Here is a 12,180-nt window from a genome sequence, read left to right as displayed (position 1 = left end):
AAAAAAAATTCCTTCCATGTCGTGCCGAATACCCCTCCCATAATATATGGTCGCGCCTGATCTTTTACGTAACGGACATCCGGACATCCATACATACTATGAAGAAGAAAATCTTGAAAAATGATGTTAAAAGCTACACTTTTCAAAGATCTTAGCAATAGATGCACTGATTTTGATAAGACTAGACTTAATCAAAAGTTCAACATCGTATTGTGATAGTACCGTAGAGTTTTAAATCTGAGCTACGGATCCAGTGATATACATGATTCAAGTTTTTCATACGCAGAACTCCAAACAATGTACACGGTAGTGTTGGCTATGCCTTGTATATACTTGGCGCCGCGGCAGCACCTTGCCGCAATATATGGGAAATTAAAATGTAATTAGTTTAATTTTTGTTAGAAGTATCAAGAATAAGTTCTAAGATAAAATGTTGAGTAAATTTTACTATGGGGCACACAAAATCATTTCCTTTTTTTGTCATGTAATATATATACAAATAGTAATATATTCTTAATACATTATTATGTTATGGTGTATTATACATGTGTACTGTACCTTAAGTATGTTTAGCAGAGAATATTTAAGGAAAATAAAAGTTTATTGCTGTTGCTTCTTTAATACATATACTTGACTTTCTTCTTTATTATTCATAACTCCTTTTACATTTAAAGCAACCATTTTTTCCAGTTATTGCAGACTGTTGCAACTTCATTAAATATTGAGAACATTAATTATTTGTTGTTGTAGATTCCATATAATGTCTTTATGCATTAAAATTGTTTCTAGATATGTTGCATTAAAAACTGGTTTGATCAACAAACTCAAATGTACATATAGTTAAGAAAGATTAATGTAGTTAATTAAATAAAAATGCTTTTTCATTACGGATAACTTTATCACAAAATAACCTAACCTAATTAAAACTTTTTCGAAAATTCATGTTACTAAACATAAATAGAATAATCAAAACAGGTGTACATTGTGTAAAAGTGTAAACAATGCACATGGTAATATTTTAGAATGTGGTAGAAGTGTTTCACGCTAAACTAACAATCAGAGAATTCTGCAATTTTGCAGATATATTGAAGAGCAGAAATAGAGCAAACAGATCCGAATACATTTTCTTGTATTTTTTACAGTTTAACTTTTAAAAAAATTTTAAGGAATCAAATAGTCCTTTTTTAAAGCCAGTTTATGGGTGGAAATAATGTTAAATCGGGATTTGAATCTTTGATATCGATTATTATTATTTATTAACAATAGATAAAACATATATTCTAGACAGTAAGAAAAAACATTCTTGTAGCTTTAAAATGCGTCAAAGATGAAGGTATTATCTTTCAAAATAATCGAAATATTACAGTTTCAGTTTAAGTGATAATGCGTCGCGCGTCGGCCGATTTAGTCAATTTTTGAAACTTTAACATTAAATTAAATATTTCGAAAACCATTTGAGATAGGTAGTTAAAGTTTGGTATACTTGAAGAAAATTGATGACAATACATTTTTCACGTGTGCGTTTTGACTTGGAATGACTTGTATACGCCAATGGCAAACAGTATTCAAAAACAACCACGGAATTCAGACATGGCATGAGAGAGTTGTTTTCTCAAATTGAATCGGAGACACTGCATAAATTAATAAACTTAATACCAAAAAGTATATTTGAAATAATTAAAAACGAAGGAGAGTCAACTAAATAATAATTCTTGTGTTTGTATATTAACATCATTTAAATAACTGTCTCATTACTCTTTAAAGTTCTGTTGTAAATACACAGAGTGATCCTGTGTTTATTATTTCATCCAAAAATTTCACATTCATGTAATAAAAACTTAAGATTAAGTTTGTAATTAGTAAATTAAGTTCAACTAACAAAATATGTTCTTTGTTAATAATCTTAGAAGGACTTAATTATGATGAATAAAACAAAATATATCACACAAATAAAACATACTTTTACATTACTAAATTGTAGTGAACCTAACACTATTTCTTCACTGTATTTCAATTTTTGTAATTTTCAAAATATTTTAGAGTCTAGATTATAAAGAAAAAATAGTTATGAAAAAAATATTGAACTAATTTTTGGGATCCCTCTTATAACAGTAACATAAATGAGCAAAATTCAATAGTATAAAACGAAAAAGAATAATGAATGAAATGTTGCGTTTATATATATGAATGGGTTAATTATGTCTTCGGATAAACATGTGTAGTAAGAAGTGGAAAAAAAAATATAAAAGCAAGTGCTAAATAAAGAGAATCTTTTGTGAGTGAAAGCAGACGCGCGTCTGACCCTTGTGGATGAATCTCCGACGAGCACTGCGCAAAAGAGTTCGCGCACGAGGTGGTAGGCTATTAGGACGCTTTGAGAGTCGCGGTCAGTTGCTCTGGGTCTTGCAAACGTGTCGCATGTATTGAGTGTAACTTCGATAGCGATAGATACACGTGACATGAAGCACGGAAAGTGACTCGTTTTAAGTTTTTTTTTTCCTCTTATAAAGTGTCAGTGTGTTTCTACACCAGTGTGCATTTAGTCAACGAATACTTATTTCGCCGAAATGGTAAGCCATAAAGAATACCCTTTTTAATTTAATTCGATTCTCTACAATTTTACGATTTAAATAGTTCAATAATTAACAGTTCAAATCATTCAAATTGGGATATAACTAAAGATTATTTCTGTACTTTCTGTAATATTATTGACCCAAATTCTTCTGAAATTAAGAATGATTTTAGTATGTTTTTTATAGTCTTCTGTACACGTCCGATAATTGTTAGTTTAGATTTTTAAGGGTTGTTGTTTCTCTAGTCTTAGCTATTAAATTATATTTAATTATTTATTGTATACTACGAGTATGAAATGGACGTTGTATTGTGGAGTTAAAGGGGAAAAAAATAAATTAATGAATTTTTCAGTAACTGTGATTTGTCTTAATTTATGCTTGAATATAGATACAAATAATAATAATTAAGTAGTTAACATGTACATATATTATGTTAGCGCATATAAGCTAAAATTTAGGTATTAAGAATAAAATTGAAATATGTTTACTGAGAGTGGAATACTGATACATAGGCTGCGGATTTTTATGCAGTTTCATATTTTCGTAAACACAGTTAAAGAAATGGAACTGAAACAAAGATTTGCTTAATCTTTCAAATATTGTAATATGTATTTATGTTCTGTAATTTTTTATACGTTTAAAATTTTTATAAATACATAAAAAACCACAGTCTACTGATAAATAATTGGTTAACAAAGTTTTATCAGTCTTTTAAAATATATAACATTTATAATAAAATATTAAGATTTAAGGAGAAGAATATCTTGAATAGAAAATCGAATACATCTTAAAATGAAAAAGGAGCCCTATTTTGTAATATGTAGTGATTGGAGTGACCTTTAACAATGTATTGATAATCTATAAAAAAGGAAAATTCAGCTTAACCTTTTGCATTCGAGTAATGCAGTCAGGGCGCTAATTTTAATGTAAATTTGAAATTCTTAATGTACAATGGTTAATACAAGTGATCTTTAATACATTGCATAAATGGCTGCAGTGATTGAGGTAGTTTGTTCTTCACTGCAGCATATCCTATGGCTTAGGTTCCATCGTTCTATAACTTGTAGACTTGAATTAGTCATTTTGTTGTCTTGATATTTCGTCCTCAATTTTTTTTCTTTGGGATTACTTTAAAAGGTATCGTGTATGTACACAACATAATCTAGCCAAATTGAATGATTTTAAAAAATGTATAACGCAAGAGATCGAAAATACCTCTCTACTCTAGCATGTGATATCTTCTGATTTTGACTTCAACAGTGTGTGCAATGTTAAGGAACACCACTTAAATGACACACTTTTGAAATAGAAATAAAAGTCATAAGAACACATTTTCTATTTTATTATTGATAGGCTATTAAATAGGGGTGTGTGGAGGTATCCAAAATTTCGGGTTCGGGTCGTGTCGGGATCCCGAAAGGTCGTAAAGTTCGGGTACCCGAAACTGAAGTCAAGTCGGTTAGTGGCGTACATTTAAAATCTTTTTAACGACGTAAATGTTATGTTTCTTAAGGATTTTTCGACAGCGTTTTCCACTTATATTGTCAAAATCAAACGGGTTATTGTATTCTGTATTATAATGAAATGCAAAATAAAAAAAAGAGGACGTCAATGTGGAATTACAGAACAATCATAAAGAACTGTGTTCTAGCAGCTTCCAGATGTTTAACTTGTTAGCTGATTATTTTTGTGGCACACTATCCAAACATTTATGAAAAAGTAATAACAAAAGACTGTATTTATTTTATATTGTATTATAATATAGAATATAATAACCCGTTTGAATTTGATAATTCAAGCGGAAAACTCGGTTGAAAAATCATAAAGGAATATAACATTTAATTGATTAAAAAGTTTTTAAATGTATCACACTACCCAAGTTGTTCATAGATTTGCATATATGAAATCCTATTACAATTTTTCGGGATCACGACTTAATACGATTTGGCCTGACTCGACTTCAGTTTACTCAACCTAACTCCACCCGACTTCAATTTCGGGTATCCAACTTCACGGATATCCGAACATCGCGAATTTTCGGGATAGCACATGACCCGACCCGATACGAGCTCAGGTACCTACATATCTCTACTATTAAAGATTCACTCAATAGTACACAGTGATACTTTTTTCTTTCATTTCAAAAATAATTAGCGGTTTTTGCTTGGACTTATACACATATGCAATTTTTTGATATATCATGCAAAGATTATATACAATAATCCACACAAATCATTAGATTCACAATCATTAGAATAACAATCGTACTATCTCACTACTTTTTCCGTGATTCTTTAACTTTTTGGGGTTAGGTGGGTTAAAAACTGTCTCACCTTTTGCTTAGCTTTTTATGCATGGTGGGGATATATTTTAACCCACTTCAAAAAGTTGAAATTACTCATAGCCATACAGTTTAATATTTAATATTTAATTTAAAGTTTTTCATTCAGTTGGCAATGCTATGAACCAATGGTAAATACGTGAAAACAAAAAATTATACAAGTTAAAATGCATTAGTAAGTTGTTGACATTGTTTTTTGGGTTCATCACATCAACTTAGGTTTTTATTTTCTTTAAAATCATGTACCTCAAAGAGTTAATGAGTCTTCTTCTAAGAAACAAAAAAATAATTCGAAAAATAATCAAAGACAATAAAAAGAAGGTAATTGTGCATAAAAGGGTACACCTAACCGATATTAATAATCTTTGGGTATATTATAAAGGATGAGAAGATTTTTAACAACTTTTTATGCATGTAACATACAAAATAATTTATAAATTTATACATATATGGCTCGATCTTAATTTCCTAGATATTTGCAAAGAAACTGTTGTTACTGTTACATTGAATTTTGCTTACACGTACGCGCCCGTGGTAGCGTACGAATCACTATGCGATGGCCGCTTTTTGCTGTTTCTACAAACATGGCACGGACCCGCCAACCCATATTGTAAATTGTAAATTGTAAGCGGTCGACTATTTAGCTGTAACTATTGAGTTCGAGCATTTTCTTCCAAACCTTTACTTAGAATTAGTGAAATAAGTTGACACAGTAGGCAAGACCAAAAGAAAATCCCAACATCCTCTGAAGACCCAGTGAATCTAATTGTAAGTTAAGCCAGTGGATAAACATACAATGTAAGACGTTTAGATTACCTTCGTTCACTTGGATCCTTAGGGTTCCACAGGGTTATGGCTCACCTGGGACATTTGTTTTTTGAACTTATTCACTGGATCAACTTATTTCATTAACAATTAGTAAAAATATACAGTTAATCCATCTCTTAGAATATTGGTTGTCGGACTTATGCTATATTTATAAAAACAGCGAAAGCAGAAAAGCGGCTGTCGCATACTAACTCATACACGGCCACGGACACGTACGTGTACGTATAAGCAAAATTCAGTGGAATAATAGCAACAGTTATTTGCTAATATGTTGGAAACTAAAGCCAAGTGGCGGTTATACGTACATGGTAATGTTGATTTCTACAACATATTTTAATTTTATCAAAATCGGTGAGGTATATTCTTTTATGCACAATTACGAAAAGAGATAATCAAAGTACTTATTAATTTATTTATTTAGCACGTTTTGATTTTGGAAGAAGGTACAAAAAATGTTTTAACAGTGTTTAACATTCTGATAGCTGTATTCTGCATTTACTTAAATGGCGGCATGAATAATATTAATTGATCATGTTCGACTATGAACAATATTTACAAAAATTAAAACGACAGCTGCTAGAAGAATATCTACTTTAAATGAACTGTAAAAATAAAATCTTAATATCATTTAGAGTTAGGATCGCTATGTGTATGAAAGCAGTTTTAGTAGGAAAAGATTATTCAAAATTTGTACCCTAACAATATATTTCAATCTCATTAAAATGAGTTAGATGGTGTACCCTTTTATGCACAATTACCTACCAAATTTACATTTCTTTGAAATACAGTTTCAATGTAATTCTGGAACACAATCAAGTGAATATCATACCTTACAAAATTTTGTATAATTTGCACTTCTTATATTGCATTGTCGTATAGGAATAAATTTTTTCTGGTTAATGAAATCTAATTTGTTGTTCATCTTCACTGTAGTTGCAAAGACTCTAAAAGTTTATAGTTTCGATATATTATCGATATAAATGATGCATTTTTAAAATAATGAATTCTACCGTAGAAAGATGTTTTGTATCTATTAAGGCCATGTTTAAAATTGTACGTAATTTTGATATTCCTGGTATTGCTTGTATATAAAAATACCGACAGAAATATCGACACGCTCGATGTATACGAATTATCAATCTTTTGGTAATATACATGTATGTATTTATTACAAGAATGAGAGAAGACATGAAACTGAGTTTCGTTTCGATAAAATCTTCCATTAATCCATTCTCTTGGGAGATTTTAGAAGGCTGATATAATTAATATGATAAACGACTTGGAACAATTCAATTAACATAAACTTGTATATTTTTCCTTACTGATACAGTTGTTTAATTAGAAACAATACAATGTACTCTCCGTGTTGCCAGTGGAAAATAAGTTTGAAAATGCTTTGCAGTGTATTAACGCCGTAATCAGAAAACATGAAATGAATTTAATGAAAAGATGAAAAATGTTTAATGAAGTTGATAAAAATGTCTTTAAAAAAATAACATTTATGAAGTTTGTTAAGATTATGATAAAACGAAAATATAATAAATTATGCAGAGGATTAAAGAATGTTTAGCAGAGTTGCTACCGTAGAAATTTAAGTTTTCATTTGGAATTTTCACTAAACTTTGTTTTGAAAGGTAAAAAGCATAGAAATAGATACTTTTTCTCTTCCACCATTTGGTCCTACTCATCAATCATTTTAGTTGAAAACCATTTTCCTGGAGGTTTTTCTTGGGTCTTTTTCAAGAAAGTTCTGGAAGATAAGATATCTCTTTTCCACGAGCTTATATCCTGCGTTTCTGAAATCGTCAACGTTCATATTATATAAAAATATTACGGTTCACTTTATACTTACTATGATAGAAACTGTAGCAAAAGTTTTGTTTATCAAACTGCGGTGTACAAAACGTTAAGGAAATCTTATCAATTAACATTACTTCCCGGTCTTATGTAACCTCATATTAGTTAAATTATTTGGTCAAGGAAGATCATTTACATCATCTTTGAAAATATACATATAACTGTAGCATTTTCTTCCTAAGATATTTGAAATATTCTAACATTGATCACGATATATTAATGTAATAATCATGTTGGCATTGCGTTATCATAGATCAAACAGCCAGCATCATTGTTCTCATACTCATTGTCAGGCTACTGCTTTATTTTCAATAGTGAGAAATGATAACAAATACACAATATTAGTCAGTATTCATAATTATCATTAGTATACATACAGTAAATAGTATTTAATGTTTAAAATAATCTTATGCTGAAACTGAAAATAGGATACTATTTGCAAGAGTTTTCTAATATCAATGAATTTTCTGCTATTGACAGAGTAATCAATAAGTAAACCTATACATATATATCATTTATAAATTGTCAAATAGTTATTTGTAATTGTCAAATTTTCTCCATTTATTACTGAATTATTTCGTGTAGATAAATATTGACGACGACTGCTACGTTGACCAGCTTACTCAATAATGCTATTATTACACTGAAACCTTAACCTGTTAACCGGGCCATTCCTCGACTGTGAACGCTTCCAGTTTATGTTAAATCATATTTTTGAAAACTAATGTGATTCATTTTCTTTGTCTATAATAAGCATTTAGTTTAGCTTAATATTCATACATTTCGTATTAATGTTAGTATTAAATTACCATAGGGAATGTATTTCCTTTGGTTCTGTATAGAGTTTAACTCATTTTTACCGGTTTACTTTATGTAGTATTATCCACGTAATAAATCCTTTGAAAATAAACATTGAATGCATTTGGTGAACCATTAGAGGAAATAAAACTGTATTGTATAACTAGTAAATGGAAAGTTAAACAAAAAACTCTATTGTTATTCTGATTGACTTATTTATTGTTATTCTGCCTTTTGTAATATTATGAACAATGAAACAGGATTGAGTCCTTTGTATTTGAAATAGAAATAACTAATAAAGACTATACAGTAATTATTTAAATATTCAAATTCAAGAAACAGGTTAATTTATTGGAAATGTGTGTCTACGAAAATAAATTACCAGATTATATTTAATCGATGAATTATTTGTAATTGATATAATACCAAGTATTTTCACTTAAATAGTACATTTCTTTAAATAAAAATACGAAATAACAGCTAATAATTCTTTCATTATACAGGGTGTTTTATATATCTTGCACATCTTAATGTTCGGTATTTTTGCTAGTACTGTTTTTTCTGACAAGGTAATTTTTTTCTGAGTTTTGACGGTCCTTAACATTTCTTTGCACATGAATATGTTTTTCATAATGCAGTATTATAGTACACATCAGGAGGAATTCAAGGACCTATAAAATCGAAATTCTCTACCATATCGGAAAATGTGAGGTAAGTAAAGAATTTTACGTGCTTGTAATGCCATTCCATTACAAATGTCGAAAATGTCTTAAAGCCATTATAAATCATACTGAAACTTTATTGCAAAACAAACAAATTATCAAGAGAATATAAAGAATGTTGAACTTACCAATTGCCTTTCAGCTAGCGTGATTTCTTCATTCAAGGTTATCTGAAGATCGTAGTGTTGTAGATCATTAAATTCCTCTTGTTGGATACTATACTACTGCATTATAAAAAACACAGATTAATGTGCAAAAAATGTCGATGACCTTCAAAACTCGGAGGAATATGACGTTGAGAACAAAAAAAAACAGAATCATAATATTTTTCGCTTCGAACCAAAAAATGTTATTTTAAAATATTTTTCTGTATCAGTAATCATGTGCAAGATATACGAAACACCCTATATAATTAAAGGTTTATATTGAGTCAAGTAGATTGAGAAAGCTATTTAGCCTTCTTTATGTTAACCCATTCCAGACGGAAGATTTCTTATAAAACAATCTGCAGGAGCCACATTTTTTTTTTGTTATTATACATATAACACGTGATAAGTCATGTATGGCATTGCATGCCTTATATGTAATAAGCCTTAAAAGGGCTAAATAAAATTTCGAATACTTAAATTCCAAATAAAACGACAAATACTTTATCAAACTATCAATGCCCTGTTACTCAAATAATGAACCACGATAAAATAGTAGAGAAAATAATATATAAAGATTTGAGCATCTCACGGTCCGGTAATATGCAGGTCTTACAATTAAGGCTTATAGTCTAAACTATGTTCTCCTAAAAGAATTTTCCCATTATTTTTTTCATTGTTCACCTGAACAATTAAAAAAATTTTGGATTGACGAGCAGCGAATCAGTACGTGGGCAGGTTACCTACACTTAAATAATGGATAACCACAAAGTAAACATCAGTAGGATTAGTGTTATTCACTATAATACACAATTTATGACGATTGTATAATTTGTCGTATAATTATTCATATTCCAACAGATTTCTCCAAAACTTCGAAAATAGAGGAGAATGGGGTAAATACGAACGCGGGGTAATTGCGAACGCAACTATTTGGATTTATTAGAAAAAGAAAGCAGATCTGTTCTAACCGAAAATCGACAGGTCAGAACACGTAAATACAATTGAAATTTTTCGTAGCTTTTGTAGTGGGAGTGATACAATCGAAATTTATGTAAGTTGTAATAAAGACAATTCAAACTAGATTTCAGTACTAACGAATTTTCTGTTTCATCTTTCGAACTTCTAAAATAAATTATGTTTTATTGTTATTAAATCGTGGAGTAATCATGAATGTATTGGATGGGGCAATGACGAACGTTCGCTATTACTACAAAACGTACATCAATACACTCTTTTGCGTATTTTAAGAATTTGTTTAATTGCTTTTTGATGTCGGGGAATTATACAAGAAAAATAGAAACGAAGTACAAAATGAAGAAATGAAAAGTACGAAGACCCACTATTTGAAGATAGGATCATGTGTTATAATTGTAATTTGTGGGCACATGACAATTGCAGTGGCGGTGAAAGCAGTTCTAGAGGATTTCTGTGCAAGTTCTGTAATAATTAGATGTAATTATCAACTTATTCCCACATAGCGTTCGTGATTACCCCACATCAATCGGATAATTAGCGAACTAAAGGTTTTGTTATTTTATTAAAGGTGTATTTTATTTTTAAATTTTATTGATATTGAGTACTGCAACTTATAAATGAATAGTTTAACTATAATTATAAATCATAAATAAATTTATTTCTTACTCAACTTTCGTTTTATTACAATTTTTACTTAAGTGTTCACAGTTACCCCACCGTCCCCTATTATTAAGAATAGATGAATTTTAACCATTACGTACATATGTATGTACTTACACTCGAACCCCTAACAATGAGAACTGTAAGTCCTCTCCTTTCGAAATAAATTTTTGTTAGTTTTATGGATGATCGATTAAAGAAACTTTTGATTAGAGAGCAATGAAACGGAATGAGAGTAGGTATATTCAAATAGTGACTTACTACAAGGCACATATTAATTTCAGTGTGTCATTCGAATCCCTGATAAAGCTGGCTGCAATGCTAATTAAATGTTAAAGAATATCGTTCAAAAAGACGGCTTAAAAAGCGAAAGCCTCAATAGTGAAACCTGAATAAATAACTTATATATTTTATTTGAATAACCACTAGGATATATCAATATCGATATCAATAAACCAATGTTTCGTTTCTACGGTAAAGTTAGTTTCTAAAGTTTCCTTATGGAGAAATTTTAATTCTAGCAAAACAATTTCAATAAAAGTCTGCACTATGTAATAATTGACTAGACAGACATTCTTCGGACTAGCGATACTTCTAGAAAAATTGCTACTATTTGGAGGCTGAGAGGACTTTCTTTGACTTACTGACATTTGAATGACGTATTGGCATTCTTCAGAATCTGTCGCTCGCAATTTCGCTCACCTGATGCAATTCTCAAAGCCTCTTTTTGTTCTATTCTCTCTTTTCATTCCGGTTCATTCGTCCTCTAACCTCTTTTCTTCATCTTTCTCCGCATAATAGGGGTAATTCATGATCCATCCTTAATTCTAATGTAAAAAGAAGAAAAAAACTGGCTTGGAATGAAAAATCTTTTCATACATGTATAGTCCGATTTCTATTGAAAGTTCTATACCATTTTTAATTTTATTTCTTCACTGAAAATCTTATATTTATCATTGCTTTATGAAAATGATATTATTGAAATACAATATTTTTTTGTGCCTTGGTTCGATTTTAACATCAATGCCATATAGTTATTTCATTTCTTTATAATTTTTTTTTCTGTTCAACTATTAGTAATGTAATTGTGCGAAATGTATATATGAATACAAATTTTGTTTGTTTCATTCATTTTCTGATCCTTTTTCTTGTCTCATATGGTATGGGTAACCTATATCATACCTTTAATTTAGCATAAAATGTGAAGAAATGTACTATTTAAGGATTAAGATTAAATCGTAAAGATCGTAATTTGTACTAGATATAGTAAACCTTAT

At 29.7% G+C, this 12,180-nt stretch overlaps 1 protein-coding gene across 7 annotated transcripts in view; it reads left to right on the top strand.

The window, feature by feature from the left end:
- The first annotated feature begins 271 nt into the window (after positions 1 to 271).
- LOC143177589 (spondin-1) overlaps positions 272 to 12,180 on the top strand; it is a 219,721-nt gene continuing 207,812 nt past the window's right edge. For 6 of the 7 annotated variants that reach the window (XM_076375624.1, XM_076375621.1, XM_076375619.1 and 3 more), the window contains exon 1: positions 2,413 to 2,570. In XM_076375624.1, coding sequence (XP_076231739.1) covers positions 2,568 to 2,570 — 3 coding nt within the window. In that variant the 5' untranslated portion in view covers positions 2,413 to 2,567. Of the gene's footprint in view, positions 380 to 2,412; positions 2,571 to 12,180 lie in introns of those variants that run through there. The other variant, XM_076375622.1, reaches the window with a different exon arrangement.

This window comes from Calliopsis andreniformis, chromosome 3 (assembly GCF_051401765.1).
Source record: "Calliopsis andreniformis isolate RMS-2024a chromosome 3, iyCalAndr_principal, whole genome shotgun sequence".
Lineage (NCBI taxonomy): Eukaryota > Metazoa > Arthropoda > Insecta > Hymenoptera > Andrenidae > Calliopsis > Calliopsis andreniformis.
Note: the sequence above shows the minus strand (reverse complement) of the source record. Positions and strands in the feature narration are given on the sequence as shown.